The sequence below is a fragment of the Macrobrachium nipponense genome, chromosome 37 (assembly GCF_015104395.2).
Source record: "Macrobrachium nipponense isolate FS-2020 chromosome 37, ASM1510439v2, whole genome shotgun sequence".
In the NCBI taxonomy this organism is placed as follows: Eukaryota; Metazoa; Arthropoda; class Malacostraca; order Decapoda; family Palaemonidae; genus Macrobrachium; species Macrobrachium nipponense.
In genome coordinates this window covers 35183407-35203406 of record NC_061097.1, presented here as the reverse complement: position 1 = coordinate 35203406, position 20000 = coordinate 35183407, and the positions used below count along the sequence as shown (strand labels likewise).

General features: G+C 36.7%; 1 protein-coding gene across 1 annotated transcript in view; it reads left to right on the top strand.

Moving 5' to 3' along the window:
- Positions 1 to 20000, top strand: part of LOC135209120 (serine protease inhibitor dipetalogastin-like) — an 86265-nt gene that overhangs the window by 40749 nt on the left and 25516 nt on the right. Inside the window, exons 2-3 of the mRNA XM_064241759.1 lie at positions 5071 to 5205; positions 5479 to 5623. Coding sequence (XP_064097829.1) covers positions 5071 to 5205; positions 5479 to 5623 — 280 coding nt within the window. The remainder of the gene's footprint in view (positions 1 to 5070; positions 5206 to 5478; positions 5624 to 20000) is intronic.

The window sequence follows — 20000 nt, the reverse complement described above, 5'->3', positions numbered from 1 at the left end:
CACTTCTCACACTTGCCTACCCCCGCCCCCGAGCAACCCTCCACATGAGAAGAGGAAGCCAAGTGTACGATAATAACAGCTAATGGTCGAATTGCTGTAGGGAAATCCGCTGTTATCATTGCTATTTATGAGATAAGCTTTTGAGATCTTTACGGGTAGGTTCTCAAAAGGGTAGGAATAATGAACTTAGGTTCAACACGGTGGGAGGTCTGGATACTTACACACGCACGCGCACACACACACACACACATTTACATCTTTGTAAGCCGACGATGCGTACATAATACACGAAAGCACTTAGTAGTAGGTAGTATTTAATTATCACATTTCCAGAGTTTACTAAGTATACATTTATCACGTGCAGTTTTTTTACTTAATACTGACACACACATATATATATATATATATATATATATATATATATATATACATATATATATATATATATATATATATATATATATATATATATATATATATACATTATAATATTATTCCCCTTCGGTTTACCATATATGACAAAATATATCCAATTCCGAGGGTATAGAGCGAATTAGATATTAAAGGACATTTGTATGCTCGAATAATTAATTTAAGTGAATCACGGTGATGTGATAATTATTCATATATATATATATATATATATATATATATATATATATATATATATATATATATATAGAGAGAGAGCGAGAGAGAGAGAGAGAGAGAGAGAGAGAGACTTTATTCTCCTGTAAACTTCTTCAATTTAACAAGCTGAAATACCGTTGAATACCCTAACATCTACTACACCGTTTCTATGTCTACCCAAGTCTTCCAGAACATATATATAAAAAACAGCAATTAACCACAATCTGTAGGCCTATCTGAAATGCTTCCACGGCGCCAGAGAATTAACTGGATAAGATACGAACTTTTATCTCTCTCTCTCTCCCTCGAACTTGCAATTACCGCGGTCACGGGAAGGTGACCTCTAAAATAAAAAAAAAGAAAGAAAAATGAAAATTCCGTTGGGCTTATTGCCCATACATATTCATGGCTGGCTAGGCTATATACAATTATCAGGGTATCACAGAGTGGGCCTATCTAAGGGTCTCTCTCTCTCTCTCTCTCCCTAGCTTATCCTGTTATTATACCATTAACGCTCCCAGCTTCATATTTATCGTAGTTTTTTTTTCTCTCTCTTTCTCTCTCTTAGTTCCTGTATATTTACCTTTCTCCTTATAACAATTTTTCTCTCTATTCATCTGCCTTATTCGCTTTTTTTATTTCCAATTCTCTCTGTTCGAAATTCTATTTGTCAGTCATCACATACTTCAGAAAAAAACACAAAAGCAAAATTTCTCAAAAGCCAAAAAACAAGTATCGAAAAAAAATCTATCCTGACACTAAATTTGGCATCAATGCATGCGTCAATATGGCAACACCGGAAACGCACCGCACCGTCATCGTGACCCGTACGCGTCCAGTACTGATCTCTTTCCATAATTTATCTCCTGATGGGAGATAAATTGTTTCTAGAGAGACCAATCGTCCAATTTCGCACTGAATGACGTCGAAAGTAACAGATTTCGTCATTATCTCTATCCGAAAAATGCCGCGTATTTTTCTTTTCTTTTTTTGGTCTTCCTACGAGTCTGAGATCAGATTTCCCGATAGGAAGGCTGGGGTAGACGTTTATATTCGACCGTCTCCTTCACCCTCTCTCTCTCTCACTGGAGAGCACAATTCAAGCTCAGTGCTTCTCTCAAACTCTATTTGCAACAGAATTTAGAGATCTTTACTCACCCCTTCCCTCTCTCTCTCTCTCTAACAAATACGCAATGGAATCTCCGATTCCCACTGGAATTTGAGTCTCCATTTTTCTCAATTCTCCTACCTCATTCTCCCTCGTCTTTAGAAGCCCGTCATTACAGATTTCTCCACGCATATAACAACGTATGCCCCCCCCGCCCCCCCCCCCAAAAAAAAAAAGGAATGAAAACACCAACTACCTGTCAAATGGTTAAAAAAAAATGCAAAATTTGACATATACATACAGCCAAAATCATTCGGGTGAAAGTCCATGTTTGTCTGTCAAATTGCCCGTAAGACAGATATCCCGGCCCGCACGTCAGTCAACGTATTGAGGAAGATACATCAAAAAGAGAAATCTTGAAATATGTAATATGTGTCTTATGTACTGATGTATTCGTCTTCAATGACGCGAAAAATCATCGACCCATGACGTTTGCAATCTCTCTATCTCTCTCTCTTTCTGTCTCCCAGGTACGCTAAAGAAATGAGCGAACGTTAAATGGCGAGAACCAAATATCTGTAATGGAATATTTTAAGATTCTTTGGCCAACAGCAAAATTACAATGAGCTACCCATGCTGGGTTTGCAGAGAAGGCCCACAGGTTAAAATATGGAGAATCAGTGCTCTCTCTCTCTCTTGCATTTATACACACAGGCATTTTCCTCCTTTTTGTAATATAATTACACAGACAAGTTTTTTTTTTCTCTCTCTCATACACACAAACATATATACGGGCATTATTCCCCTTTGTAACATAATTACACTAGCATGTACTCACTCACACACTCTCTCTCTCTCTCATACACACAAAAATATATATGGGCATTATTCACCTCTGTAACATAATTACACAGGCATGTACTCACACACACACACAGACACACATACACTCTCTCTCTCTCTCTCTTATACACAGAAAAAGGCATTTTTTGCTTCTCTCCTCTCTCTCTCTCTGTAACACTTACACAGTTGCGCGTTCTCTCTCTCTCTCTCTCTGAGTTCAATGACAGTAATCCGGACAGTAACCATCTCCATTCCGGGGCGAACAGTATGCGTTTGGAACTGTCATAAACAAAATGCCCTGGGCATTGGGCATAAGTCGGGTACTGAGAGTCGCCTGGGAAAGCTGGGGCATATTTCTGCCTTATTTAGATTGTAATTGGATGTTGCAGCTGCAAGTGATTTGCGGGAAAACAAGTTCTCTGCGTGGAATGACATTCCTGTGTAAATAAGGGGAGAGAGTTAAAAGGAGTTACAAGGATTAGGATATCTCAAAGACTATTTAGTCCTTCCGAGGAGAGATCGTGTGCTCACTTATCTCTAGGAGCAGGTTTTACTGTTCATTCACAGTATCCTTCTAATGATTTTGTCTAGTTTTCTTTTAAACTCTTCCACACTGTTGCTGTTGACAACTTCTGGTGGCAGTTTATTCCACATCTCACATATCTTGTATGTCAAGAAGTTCCCGAAGTGGGATGTGTTGTATCTCTTCAGCTCTAGCTTCCATCCATTATTTCTTGTCTGGTTATCGTTTAACGTAAATAGGTTACTTTCTACTTTTGTTATAAAGAGAGAGAGAGAGAGAGAGAGAGAGAGAGGAGAGAGAGAGAGAGAGAGGTAGGGAGGAAATTATATATACTCGTGTATATATATATATATATACTATATATATTATATATATATATATATATAACCACCGTATTTATTATACACACAACTGATCATCAGCAAAAGTAGAGATGCACTGCGTACTCAACAGAACATCTGAACACATACTACCGAGAAGATTAAGACAGATGAATCAATATAGAAGAAAAATAGTTGAATTAAATACAGTATTAAGGCCAAAGGCCAAGCACTGGGACCTACGAGGTCATTCAGCGCTGAAACGGAAATGGACAGTAAAAGTTTGAAAGGGGTAACAGGAGGGAAACCTCACAGTTGCACGAAGAATCAACTGTTAGGAGAGGTTGGAAGGTAAGATGGAAGAAAGAGAATATGAAAGGAGGTACAGTAAAAGGGAGCGAAAGGGGTTGCACCTAGGAGCTTAATGCACAATACAAAGAACTTGAAGAAATGCATACAGTGCACCGCATAAGGTGCACTGATGGGACTAACCCCCATACGGGGTATAAGAAAAATAATAAAAAATAGAATAAACTGGAAAAAATAATTACGACACAAAAAACAAGAAAAATAACTTTGAGAAAATCCCACGACAGATGTGAATGTTCAAGCCAAAATAGGCCCAACAACTGTGAGGTGATTTGGATAAAAAAAAAAAAAAAAACAAAAAAAAAAAAAAAAAAAAAAGCAAAACAAAACTCAAGTGTCATGGCATTCATTAGTACAGCTGCCACCTGAATTTTTTCTCTCTCTGTCATCATCGTTATCATAACTGTCACCAAAAGTTCGGTGATAATGAGAGAATTTTTTATTTTTTTTATTTTTAGTATTACCGTTATCTTCATCATTAGTTGTATTGTTAGAACTCGGGGCATCATTTGAATTAAGGTTTACGAATTGTGCTTCTCTCTCTATGTCATATATATTATATATATATTTATATATATATATATATATATATAATATAATAATATATATATATATATATATATATATGTGTGTGTGTGTGTGTGTGTATATGTATATACTACATATATATACATATATACATACACACGCACACACATATAGTCGCCTTCTCTGTCAAGTGCTTTGGAATTTAAGTCTCTCTCTCTCTCTCTCTCTCTCTCTCTCTCCTTGGCTGCCCATTGTGTGAGGTCCATGCACGCACCCACATACCCACATACCCAAAGAGATGCCCCCGAAAAGAGCTCTTAAATGGTCCTATTTCGCTCCGGGATGACTTCCGGGGCCCAGAGGCGGGACCTTTCAAGATATTAGGCGTTTTTCTTCTTCTCTGATTCTACTTTTTTTTTTTTTATCTTTACATTCGTCTCGGTCATGTAATGATTAGGAGAAGGAGGGCTAGGGTGAGGAGGAGGAGGAGGAGGAGGAGGAGGAGGAGGAGGAGGAGGAGGAGGAGGAGGAAAAATATAGTTGTGAAACTGGATCTTGCTTTTAGACTTATTACACTTGACCCATTTTAGCTCATAATTTTGTTTACTTTATTAATACGTATATATATATATATATAATATATATATATATATATATATATATATATATATATATATATACATTACACTATAGCCATATAAAATAAGACTTTGACCACTACAACGAGTCCTGTTCCTTTCCCTCCCCAGGGGCGGCCTCCGCCAAGGGCACCGCCAAGTCCTGCGGCAACATGCCCTGCCCGAAGGACATCAAGCCGGTCTGCGGCAGCGACGGCGTCATCTACTCCAACTCCTGCGACATGAAGAGGAAGACCTGCGGAAAAGGTGAGAGAGAGAGAGAGAGAGAGAGAGAGAGAGAGAGAGAGAGAGAGAGAGAGAGAATTTATTTCAGTAATAGTAATGCAGTTCCGTTTTAATTTTCATAATTATTAATGGTCTCATATTTATTGATTAAATATTGTTAAGTCATGAGAGAGAGAGAGAGAGAGAGAGAGAGAGAGAGAGAGAGAGAGAGAGAGAATCTTGTGCAAAGACCAGATAGCATTCCCCTACACTTTCCAGTACAGAGATGGTCTTTATCTCCCCCTCCTCCCCCAGACGTGTACGTCGTCAGCGACGAGCAGTGCCTGAGGGCCACAGGTGCCAACTGCGACCACAAGTGCACCAGCGCTTACGATCCCGTCTGCGCCTCCGACGGGAGAACCTATCTCAACAAGTGTATCTTCCGCGTCGAGCAATGCAGGTAAGGATTAATGTAGTTATTACTATTATTTCAATTATTATAAATATTATTATTATTATTATTATTATTATTACTATTATTATCAATGCACAGTGACCGAGTGGTGCCAGCCGCCCACCAGTCCACCCAGTTGTAAATGGCCGCCACCATAGTCTAATAAGACGGAACGAAAAGCAAGAAAGGCTAGCAACCGCACCCCTCGAAATAATCATTGTAATTATTAGTGTCTTATATCGTGCTTTCGTTGTCTTCTCGTTCTAAATCCTTTTGTATACGACACAAACACCATTGAATAAAAAATGGAAGTTTTGAAAACAATTGCGTTTATTTTTAGGAGAAACTGCTGCCGTTAATCACACACAATATATATATATATATATATATATATATATATATATATATATATATGTAGAATCTACTGGTCACTTTTTTATCAGAGACGCATGCAACTGTAATAGCCACAATGCCCTCGTAACTTCTCGAATTCTTTGCTCTTTTTTGGATACGCTTGTCACTACAAACATTATCGACATTGCTTCAACAAACAAAATAAAATATGCGCAGGATGTTCCGAGAAAGCCGCTTTCACTAAAGTCTACTCCAAAACGTAGGTCAATTAGATGTCTTAGAATAGGATACAGAATTTGGGCCAAAGGCCAATTGCTGGTACCTACGAACTTTCCGTATTCTAGTGCATCGTATTTCTATGTGAAAGTGGACCTTCTCTTATGCACTGGGCATGACCCTTGTGCTCAGATAAAAAAATAAATAAGAGACTTCAGACTATTACAATGGCAGGTAGTTCTGAGTTTCTGCGTAATAATATGTTACAGTTCGCCTTAACAATGGGAGGTAACTGCTAACTATATAGCAACATCTGGCATTCGCATATTTTCAAAGTGACCTTAGTTCTAGGGTCTCGTTCTCTGTTGGTTGGAAACATCCAGAGATCCACACCGGTCCTCCTGATCCTTTTTACCACATTACCAAATATGTGGGTCATCTCAGGATAGAATATGTAGAATTTAGCCCAAAGGCCAAGCGCTGGGACCTATGAGGTCATTCAGCGTTGAAACGGATATTGACAGTAAAAAGGTTTGAAAGCTGTGACAGGTAGATGAATAATAAAGGTATCTTAGTTTAACAAGACCACCAAGGAGCTGATTAACAGCTCTCCTATAAAGGGCTGGCCGAAGGATAAGATTTTTGACATGGCTAGAAACCAAGTGGTCATCTAACAACGGGACCTGCAGCTTACTGTGGAATCCGAACCACATAATATCGGGAAATAAACTTCTAATCAACAGAAATGAATTCCTCCGATTCCAAGTTGGAAGAACGGGGAATTGAACTCACGACTACCGAATCGGTAGGCGAGTACGTAACCCACTCTTCCAACGAGGAACGTGTAAAACCTCGCTGTTGTGCCACGAATCAATTGTTAAGACATGGTGGAAAGTAATATGGAAGAAAGGGAATATGAACGGAGGTACAGTGAAAAGAATAAAAGTGGGTGCAGCTAGGGCCGATAGGACGCTGTAGAGACCCTTAAGTAATGCCTACAGTGCACCGTATGAGGTGCACTGACGTAACTAACCCCACCACCCTAAGGGTGAGGAGGATTAAAGTCAAGTAAGTAAAAATTAAATCTATGATTAAAATGACGCAATAAAGATAAAATAAATAAAAGGTAAGAATGAGTCAAGTCAAGATAGATTTAATAAACAGAGACAAAATTTAAATGACCCACCGGATTGGTAAAAGTTCTGATGGCGTCACAAAACCATTGGTCAATAAAGATTTGATTGAGAGGTAAAAGAGAGAAAGGGGGAGGGGGGTGAGGAGGGAGGGAAGTAGAGCAACGACTCCCAACCGTATAATGAGATAATGAATCATTGCATTGCATATTCATAATGACACTGACAATACAACCAATCAAATGATACCCCATAAGAGGTAAACATTATAAAGAAATAAAAAGATAAAAAGTTCCAAATATGCTTAACCAGTTGACGGAATTATAATTGCAACACCATCACAATAACTCGTAATTATCAATAATTCACCAGGATGGCATTATAACTCGTAATTATCAATAAGTCATCCAGAGTTCGATAACGAACAGTAATCTGTCATACAGGTTTATAATTAACTGTGGTCGGGTGATTATATCAAAGTTCATCTGGGTCTCTAACCAGACTTGTTCACGAATGACCCTTGTTAAATGAAACCTAGTTTCTAAAGTGGGTTTCCACTCTATCTATCTATCTATCTATCTATCTATCTATCTATCTATCTATCTATCTATCTATGTGTTTGATATACACAGTCCTCACCAATGCCTCTCAACCACTTTACTGATGTTTAGTTAATACGACATTTTTCACTTTCTCGTTTATATCGATCTTGCAGTTCTTATACACATTCGCTGTTAACTCAAACTTCAACTTAGATAATTAGTATTGGTATTGGTATTGGTATTTCTCTCTCTCTCTCTCTCTCTCTCTTCGTCCTCTCTCTTCGAAGTAGCCATCTTGCTTGGTGAGTCGTACCCGCGTGAAGTCAAATTAATCAACAGATATCACAAGTTTAACATACGACTAGAATTTGAGAAATATCTAGAAGTGTTCGTGAACTATCGGTGATAAGATTAGTGTGAAAATAGTAGGATAAAGCGTCTTCTAAGTTAGTTTATCAGTGTAATACTATAAATCAGAACAAGATGGCAGTAAGTTCCAACTGCGGTAAGAGGTGGCGTAATTTGGCGTGTCTAGCAGATTCGCAATACGATGAGGTAGCAGGAAGGGACTGCATTTCTCATCTATGAAATCAGCAACAGTCCTAACCAAAAAGATACAAAAGCATTCATAGATATATTAGAAGGATATAATCCTTCAAACTGGAACAAATCTAATGAAAACATCTTGAAAATAATTGAAGAAGTTCCAAATAAAATCCAAGTGGTCAAGAGACTCATAAAGAAAATATACATAAACCAACATATTCCGACAAAAGAAAATGAATAAGGTGAATCTTGTGAATATCCTAATTGATGCATTAGGAAAAAGAATGCCAAAAGCATGCAAACTGTGTAAGGTTTGGTTATAGCATAGTCATCCACAAAACCTAATCAGAAAAATGGTGCTGCATGCAACATTCCGACCCATCCACAGTGTGCTGAGGTAATACAAGATTTGAGAAAAGATACAAGATTTTTTGTTCAACATGTCTATCATGGATAGACAATGTTATTAAATCAAGATTGAATGTACAAATAGTTGAGGATGAAGAAGAAGAGGAGGAAGGAAGAAGAAGAAGAAGAAGAAGAGGAAAACGGAAGAGAAGTAAACAAAAATGAAATGACAGAAAAAAATAATGGAAGAAAACAAGAACAAGATAAAAGTATGGATGCAGAGATACTCAATTGATACTACATATGAGGCAAATAAAAGCAGCATACCTACGAGAAATAAATTACGATATGACAACAGAAAAGCAAATCCCGAAGAGGCTCTACCAGATCTATACAATGACGGGAAAGAGGAAAAAAAAATAGACAAGAAAGACAAAATCTGCAACCTTTTGAAAAGAGGGAATTGCAGATTTGGAGAAAGATGTTACTACAAACATCCTAAGATATGTCAAAACTATGAAATATATGGTAAATGTGCACATACTTAGATGGATATGGGGATGATTGCAGAGATTCTTGCATGTTCCCCCACAAAATATGTAACAAAAAAAAAACCTAAAAGAAGGAAAAGGATGTAAGTTCGACAAAAAATGCAAATATATGCACCCTGTAGCCATGAATCATAATCAAATAAATAACCCACAACCAAGTATACAATCCAAAATAAGAAAGAAACAAATAAAGAGAGAAATCAAGAATATCAGGTAAAAGAGAAAAGCAAACCACCAATGAGATATGCAGAGGTGTCAGCAAAAAAATTTCAAAGCATCAGCTCCGAAATTCTACTCAAGAGATAATAACTGTATTTATTATGCAAGAGGATATTGCAGAAACGGAGAAAATTGCAGATTCAGACACAAAATTAATAATTATGATGAAGGAAGATCAAATATTATTATGGAAAAGTTGGATTTTTTAATGTCAGAATTTCTGGAAATGAAAAAAAAGAACAACATACCAGAACAGGAAAGAGACATGGGAAAATCCTTATTACTACCAGTATTAAATGAAGGAGAAAACACGCAAACCATCATAGTGATGAATGCGCAGGGTTTAGTTACAGAGTAACTCAAAAAGAAAAATAGAGTACTTAAGAAAGAACGTAACCGCCCAAAATGAAAAGAAAAATAGATATAATGAATATAAGTGAAACCTGGTATTCCCAAGAGACTGGGAATGATGATCAAATAAAAGGGTTCCAAACTTATAGATCAGATAGAAAAAATAGGAATCAAGGGGGAACCGCAATATATGGGAAAGACAAAAAACAAGGAAAAATATATGAGAATGTAGTAACTCAGAATGTGAACTAATAGCGGTAGAATTTGAATCTGAAAAATTAATGAAACATAGTAATATATAGACCTCCTAATACTAAAGAGTTTGACTTACTTAATTGAATTGAAAAATTGGATGATATATGTAGAAATCACAAGGACTGGACTATTCTCCTATCTGGTTGACTTCAAACTTTCCTTTCGTAGAATGGAAAGAACGAATAGGAGATTGTGGTTTGTACTTATACATATAAAAAAGAGAGTAATAGTAGTGCAGAAGATAAGAGGCAATTTGGAAAAGCTATTAGATATGCTACTAGAATAAAACATTCAACAAATAAATCACCTGCCAACAAGAAAGGAAAATACTTTAGACCTAGTATTTGTGAACGAGATGAATTATGTTAAAGAAATAATAGTTTATAATGCGAATATTTCAGACCATAATGTCATAGAATTAACAGTTCATTCCAAAGCAAGTGAAAATAGAGATAAGCAAGAAATGAAAAAGTGGGAAGGATATGGAAAATACAACTTCTACAGTAAAAATATAAAATGGTCAGAAATTAATGAAGAATTAAACAAAGATTGGGATAACATTTTCGTAAGTGATGACATAAGGGTAAATACGGAGATATTATATAAAAATATTGGAGAAAATAGTGGAAAAATATATACCGAAGAAGAAAAGTAAAACATCATTCATGCATACCAAGAGACAGAAGGATCTTGTTCCAGAAAATCAGAAAGTGGAAAAAAGGTCTTGCAAAAGAAAAAAATGCATGGAAAGTTATAGAACTAAAAAGTAAGATAGAAAAAATGCAGAACAAAAGATTATACAATCAAAAGAAAATGAAAAACGGGACTTGGAAGAAAAAACCCTATTAAATATCAAGCAAAACCCCAAGCTATTATACTCATATGCGAAGAAGATGAATAAAAGAAGAATAGAAATAGGCCCTCTGAGAATTGAATGGGAGATTAACGAATGAAAAAAAAGGAAAATTTGCAACATACTGGCAGAACGAATATATAAGAGAGAATTCACCCCTAGAATAGATAATGAAGATAATGATATAGAAGTAAGGGATGAAAATAGTGAATATTTAGCTGACATAGATATTAATGAAGCTGATATTGTGCAGGCTATTAATGAAATTAAAAATGGAGCTGCTGCAGGGCCTGATGGAATTCCTGCTATTTTGTTAAAGAAAGTAGTTCATTCTATCGCAAAGCCACTTGCAATATTATTAAGACAAAGTATAGATACAGGCAAGATTTATGATTGAGCACAAATTAGCATATATTACCCCTACTTTCAAAAAGTGGATCAAGACTAGAGGCAAGTAATTATAGACCTGTGAGTCTAACATCACATATTATGAAAGTGTATGAAAAGGGTAATGAAGAAAAATATTATGAAACAAAAATTTGAATAAAAAATAATTTGTTTAATACAAGGACAAACATGGTTTCGTACCCGGAAAAAGTACACAAACCCAACTGTTAGTCCACCGTGAGAACATATTCAAAAATATGAAAAGCGGAAATGAAACAGATGTGGTTTATTTAGACTTTGCAAAAAGAAACTTTTGATAAAGTAGACCATAATATTCATAGCGAAGAAAATTAGAAAACACAATATCGTGGATAAAGTAGGAAGATGGTTAAAAGAATTTTTACACAACAGAAAACAGATAGTTATTGCAAACGACGAGAAATCGGATGAAGTCAAGGTAATATCCGGTGTGCCGCAAGGTACGGTGTTTAGCTGCAATACTGTTTGTTATTATGATTGAAGACATAGACAATAATGTGAAGGATTCGGTAGTGAGTAGTTTCGCAGAATGACACAAGAATAAGTAGAGAAATTACTTGTGATGAAGATAGGAACGCTCTACAAAGAGACCTTAACAAAGTATATGATTGGGTCAGAGGTAAATAGGATGGTATTTAACTCTGATAAATTTGAATCAATAAATTATGGAGACAGAGAAAGAAAGCTATATGCATATAAGGGACCTAATAATGAGACCATCACAAATAAGGAAGCGGTTAAAGACCTTGGTGTGATGATCGAATAGGAACATGTTATGCAATGATCAAATAGCAACTCTGTTGGCAAAATGTAAAGCAAAAATGGGAATGTTGTTACGGCACTTCAAAACAAGAAAACGTGCTGAACACATGATTATGCTTTATAAAACATATGTTCGTAGTCCACTTGAATATTGCAATATGATATATGGTACCCACACTATCAAAAGGATATTGCACAAATAGAGAGTGTACAAAGGTCCTTTACAGCTAGAATAGAAGAAGTTAAGGACCTAGACTACTGGGAAAGACTACAATTCTTAAAATTATATAGTCTAGAAAGGAGAAGAGAACGCTACATGATAATTCAGGCATGGAAACAGATAGAAGGAATAGCAGAAAATATCACGGAACTAAAAATATCAGAAAGAGCAAGCAGAGGTAGATTAATAGTGCCCAAAACTATACCAGGAAAAATAAGGAAAGCACACAGGACATTAATCCACTACGCACCAGCATCGATAATGCAGCGTCTATTCAATGCGTTGCCAGCTCATCTGAGGAATATATCAGGAGTGAGCGTAGATGTGTTTAAGAAGAAGCTCGACAAATATCTAAACTGCATCCCAGACCATCCAAGATTGGAAGATGCAAAAATATACCGGAAGATGTACTAGCAACTCTCTGGTAGACATTAGAGGTGCCTCACACTGAGGGACCTGGGGCAAACCCGAACAAGATGTAAGGTAATGTAAGGTAGGTCTCTCTCTGAAAGTATGTCAGCCTAGCCATCTCATACATTTGCATTCTATGCACCAACTGGCAACAGGCTCTGAAGTGAACCAGAAGTTAGTTGTCAAGCAATATCTCTCTCTCTCTCTCTCTCTCTCTCTCTATGTCAGCATTCTATGCAACATATTGACGACAAACTCTGGAGTAAACTACGAGTTGGCAAACAATCTCTCTCTCTCTCTCTCTCTCTCTCTCTCTCTTCTGCTTGCTATGCATCAGCCGTGACAGAGACATCGCAGCAGCAGAGGCAGAAGCAGCACCATGCAATCGTGCAAAGGCACGCCTGGAACAAAAGTCCGCTAACCCGGTCCCAGTGACTTCAGGCTATGAGAACTCCGGTTACTTCAGGCTATGAACTCGCAACAAAAACACGGCGCCGCCATCTTGGATCTGCCCGAGGGTAGCCAGCTAGGGAATTATTACCGTCCTGCGCTTCGTGCTCGCTCTGAATAAATATAATTTGCCTTTTAGGACGTCCAGTCACGGACTTACACTGATATTTTTTTCTTACGGTGCTAACCTGAAGGTGGACGGATGTTTAATAAAAAAAGAAAAAAAAAAGTAATCCAGGGGATGTATTGAAATTAACTGGAACAAATCTATATATAATATATATATATATATATATATATATTATATATATATATATATATATATATATATGGTATAGAGAGAGAAAGCGCGAGATTCGTTCCAGTAAAATTCAGATTATTTTATTATTACTGGAAATATATTCTTTAAAAATATTCATTTCTATGTTAGATTTATATATATATATATATATATATATATATATATATATATATATGTGTATATATATATATATATAGTATATATATATATATATATAAGAGAAAGTTCACTTAAAATAAAAAAAAAAACACACAAGTCAAAATCCGGATTTGCATTTCACCTGAAAATGCAGGTAAGGAAAAATAAACCGACTCTCTCTCTCTCTCTCTCTCTCTCTCTCTCTCTCTCTCTCTCTCTCTCTCTCTCTCTCGAAAGGGTTCCTTAAATTAAGTTGTGGCAATGACGAACAAAGGGAGAATGGAATACAAAAGAGGAACTAGTCATAGGTACTGACTGTGATGTATGAAGGGACTTTCCCTACTTATTCCCATTGTTAGTGATCCGTGTGTGTGTGCGTGTGTATGTGTGTGTGTGTCATGGTAGTGATAGGGACCAGGCTCGAGTCCTAAGCGAGACAGACTGGTTCGTATGCATCTCAGCCTAAAGGCCTCACAGGCGAAAAACCAGCGTTCGAATCCGAGGTAAGGCGAGTGGTTTAGGCATATACCGCTCATTCTTCAGCCCAATACTAACCGCACTATAATCGACTAACTACTAGGAACATCGTTCACTATGGGTTTTTTTATAGAAAGTGTCTATTATCAATCCAACCTTGGCCGTGATTCGAATCTGATACTTATCGCTTGTAAGAGAAGAATGACTTTCTCTCTCTCTCTCTCTCTCTCTCTCTCTCTCTCTCTCTCTCTCTCTCTCTCTCCCCAAGCATTTCAACAGTCATCTTTAATCAGTTCTTTTTCTGTGTAATAGATAACTGACACTGGACCGATGTGACGTTACACCATTATTACGCGGTGACTTCATCAAAAAGATATCTTCATGACTTCATACTCTCTGAAGTCATCTTCAAGACGAACACCCATCCCCCCCCCCCCCACACACACTCCTCACACACACAACACACAAACACACACACACAGACACGGCCAATTTCTAACAGTTTATGGTAATATCTTTTTCTAACTGGAAGGAATCACCTCCGGCAACAATTTTGCTTTTAACGATCGCATTTGAAAACTTGCATGCATGCATGCTTTTCAGCGGTTGGATGACCAGCGGTTCGCTGGGTCGCTGTTGCATACTCTTCCAGAATGCAGGGTAGTATGTGTGGGGGGGGGAGGGGGAGGAGAGGGTGTGGGGTTGAATTAACTCTTTCCCTCCCATCCGAAAGCTAGGAGTCAGCCCCACCTCCCACAAACACATACACCTAGGAATCAGAAATGTCTGTATAGTATCCCTTGGATAACGTGAAGAGAGAGAGAGAGAGAGAGAGAGAGAGAGAGAGAGAGAGAGAGAGAGAGATAACACTGAAAATATCAAGAGAAATTTGTGCCTGTGATGAAAGAGAGAGAGAGCACTGCCAACTTATAACAAGCAACAAAAGGCCCACTGTTGTCGTAGTTGTCTTCCCTATACCTATTCTTGACAAAGGAAAGCTTCCTAAACACTATATGAGAGAAGAAGAAGAAGAAGAAGAAGAAGAAGAAGAAGAAGAAGAAGAAGAAGTGGGGGGTTGGGGGTGGTGGGGAGGGAGAGAGAAAAGGTAGGAAGACCAAAGAGGAAAAAGAGAGAGAAAGCTTCTCAAAAGGAGAAACCCCAATATGCCCCAACGGGGGCAAAACCACTGGGGTGCATCTTCTCTCACTTTGCGCGCCCATCAGACCGTATAGGAGGTATGGTGTCCCTTCCCCCAACCCCCCACCCACCCATTTTGCTCCTTTATTCTATCCAACTATCTTTCTTCTCTATTAATTTCTTTTGCTTTGTATACCTTCTTCTCCCTCTACCTCCCATTATTCTTTTTTTTTTTCACGTCGTGAATTTCCCTCTATAAAAATGAAATATTGCACAGCGCAGATGTAATAATTCCAAATTTAGTATCTTCTGAGTAATATCAAATACATGGTTTATATAGGTTTACAAACTGACATAGACATCTGTATACATACATAACATGCAGGCAAATATATATATATGTAATGTATAAACATATATGTATACATTATATATTTATGTTATATATATATGTATATACCTCTTTATATTAATTTGTATAAATATATATATATATATATATATATATGTATGTATATATATATATATATATATATATATATATATATATATATATATATATATATATATATATATATATATATATATGTGAAAAATAAAAGTACCATATCGTACTAATCATAAATGTTAGGTAAAGTCCCCTTTCGTCCAACTGCTGTAGGCTTGATCACTAAAAAAAAAAAAAAAAGAAAATCCAAAGCATTTGAACGAACACTTTAAGCGTTGTACATATATATTCTTTAATATTCTTATATACTATGTTTTGAAACAAGCATTTCATTGTGGACTTTACCTAACATATATTCTGTAATATATATATATATATATATATATATATATATATATATATATATATATATATATATATATATATATATATCACTTCTCAGAGTGAAGCAATGAAAGAGCAAATTGGTAAAAATCTTATCACAGTTACAACTGTCTTGAAAAAAAAAACCTTTTTTGCAATACCAGTTTTTTCCTCTTCATCGATAGCCTGTAGGCAGGCAAATATATTTATGAAATAATCATATGTTGTTAGCAAGAACTGGTTAGCTAAAACAAATACCATCTCTTTCCACAAACAGGAAACTTTTTTGATAGCTTTACATGGACTGTTGAAACTAAGCTCCTGTAACAAAAATAAATAAATAAATAAATAAACCACCTAGAAATATGATACATAAAATTGAAATAATTTCTTATAATGCATTAAAACTGGAACATGTCTTCATATCTCAATACCGTCATATATTTATTATTATTGTTACTTAAAAGATGAACCCTATTCATATGGAAAAAGCCCACAGGGGCCATTATAGACTTGAAATACGAGATCCAAAGAATATTTGACAGAAAAGACCTACAAATATAAAACATATAAATAAAATTCATATAAAATCAAAATACTACGAAAATTCGTGAACTTAACATGAAAAATATCCTTTGAAAACCTAAAAATCAAGCCTTCAATGTATAAAGAATACAAAAATTTTTTTAATATGAAATCTAACTGGATTCATCTAGGAATGATGATACAGAATTTGCGTGCGTTTGAAATATCTTGATTTCCGAGTAATTTAATTAGCTACACTAAAAAGTATCGTGAAATTTTTATTTTTTATTTTTTACAATTACACAGCAATGTGTCCGAATATATATATATATATATATATATATATATATATATATATATATATATATATATATATACAGTAAGCAACAAACGTGGATTTCGATGACATTCCAGAAGTAGAGCGAAATGGATATTAAACGACATTTAATGCTCAATGCTTGTGTATATCAAATGGCACGGTGGTGAGATATATATAATATATATATATATATATATATATATATATATATATATATATGTATATATGATATATATATATATATATATATATATATATATATATATATATACGCGTATACATGTACTGCATGCACGCGCGCGAACTCACCAAACTGCAAAGCCCTTCAGCAATAAAAATACAAAAATAAAATCATCAGATAATCCTGCACGAAAAATATAACCTTCCCACAGAGTACATAGGTATAAAAAAGAAAAAAGAATTCCTAACCACCTTTGTCTCAATATAATCACTACAAAATAAAATTAATGAAAAATAGAATAAAAAAAAAAAATGGGCGAAATGTACCCAAAGAATGACGTGCAAAACATACCCCACTCCAGGTGGTCATTATCTATCGGCCGCAGAATACCCAGGTCGAACGTCGTATATCGCTGGCGACGTCGAGAGCCCGGCGTCGTATACTACAGGGCTCCGCCATTATTGCTTCTATATTGGCGTACCTCAAGGAGGGGCGCAGGCGAGACCAATCAAATAGTGGAGGTCAGTGACCTTGGTTGGATGAATGTCGTTCCTCTTCTCTTCAGTTTGAAGAGAACTTCGGGGAAGCTGATTTTTTTTTTCAGTAAAAAAGGCTGTTTTCTATGGAGAGAGAGAGAGAGAGAGATCCGGGAAGAGAGAGAGAGAGAGGAGAAGGAAGAGAAGAAGAGAGAGAGAGAGAGAGAGAGAGAGGTTCAAATAACTTTATGCTGTCATAAGATAAAGTCGGGGGAAGTTCCACTAACAGTATGATAATATAAATTTCATATTTAAAGTGATGATGATGATGATGATGAGAGAGAGAGAGAGAGAGAGAGAGAGAGAGAGAGAGAGAGAGAGAGATATGAATTTAATATTTGTATTGATGATGATGATGATGAGAGAGAGAGAGAGAGAGAGAGAGAGAGAGAGAGAGAGAGAGAGAGAGAGAGATATGAATTTAATATTTGTATTGATGATGATGATGAGAGAGAGAGAAGAGAGAGAGAGAGAGAGAGAGAGAGAGTACGACTTCAAAAGCAAAAATATCCTGGACACTGGAACCTGCATGAGACTCAAGTCATCACCGCCGCCTATTATTTTGGGTTCCATCCCCTGCAATTTTTTTAACGGTCCGCCATCTTTCTCTGCCTATTTTCTTCAAAACGGATGATCTGCCTCGCCCGTCTAGACGGCGGCTTCTTCTTTTTCGCCTTCGTCATCGTCACCATAAATTGAAGGGCATCATAACAGAGGCTACGCACACCCATCCCTAGTTCCACGGAAGCGCCACACTGCGAACTGCAATATCATTTTCTGGATGGCTGGCTCGCCAAAATCCTCCTCTTGCGGGCTTGACCCTGAGGATTCCTCGTTAATTGGAGGCTTTCCAGGTCTTTCCAGTCGTCCGTGACGAGCAGATGATGATTATCCAGCGCAGTCTCATCGGCTTGACATCGCCACTCCGCGCAGGCGACGATAAACAGTTAGATTCTGGAAACGTATTTCTGGAGTATTCAAACTGCAAAACTCATGTTCTGGGGCGTCTTCTTAGTCAGTCTGGAATGTCATGAAATTCCAAATTATATTCTGGAACACTTTCTGGGGTGAGCCTGGAATACTGACATAACCAGTCACTTTATGTACCACTTTCTGGAAACTTATGTTCTGGGGCATCTTCATAGTCAGTTTGAAATGCCATAAAATTCCAGAGTATATTCTGGAACACTTTCTGGAGTGAGTCTGGAATATTGACACAGCCAGCCACTTTATGTAACACTTTCTGGAAACTCATGCTCCGGGGCATCCTCTTAGTCAGTCTGGAATGCCATAAAATTCCAGATTATATTCTGGATCACTTTCTGGAGTGAGTCTGGAATATTCACAAGGCCAGGGTCACTTTCTGTAGCACTTCCTGGAGTGGGTTTGAGATATTCCAATAAACAGAGGAAGTTTTTGCCGTCAGTTTAGGTTATTCAAACAGATTCTGGACTTAAATGACTGAATATTCATTCAGCAGTTTTTTTTCTGGTACAGTTAAAATTCAGGAGGCAAATTCAAGGAAGTCATGATTCTGGTTTTATATTACAATCGATTTTAAACTACAAACGTCATTTTTGGTAACAGGCAGCACCAAGAATATGATCTCTGACACTTCCAAATACCCACAGTCAATATCTGGAAGTTGAGCTCCAGTGCTCAAACTAATGACGACTTTAAACAATCAGATTAATTATCTGGAACAGTTAATACCACGAACTAGCACACTGGAATCTCAGCTGCACAGTTTGACCTTCTAAACATGTCACGAAAAAGTCTGATCATTTCATAACAATGCCTTTTATGGATCAATGCAAACAAAGGCAAATTCTGGAATACAAAGGCAAATTCTGGAATTACAGATGGACATTCAGACAACCTTGAAGGGTAACTGACTCAGTTGTTTATAAGAATGGAATGGCTTAGCTGGAATGCAAACAGATCAGATCTGGAATTCTGGATAGCGGATTCTGTATCTTGAATAACTGCAACGTAACTGAATCAGCAGCTAACAGCATTCGGAATCGTTGGAACGTAAACATATCAGATATGGAATTCTGGAAACGTAACGAGATCAGCTGCTAAAAGCAGCAGGAATCACTGGAATGTAAGCAAGTCAGATGATCTGGAATGTTCGAATTACTGGATGGTTTCTGAATCAGGAAAAACTAGAATCTGAAATCAATAATAAGCCACAAAATTTGAAAACAAAATCTGGATTTACTGAATCTTTTCAGTGTCTGGAATCGAAGTGATTGATTGATCTAGAGTAGCATGAAGGAGTCTCATTCATCTAGTACTGCAAACTAGAAAATCTAGAG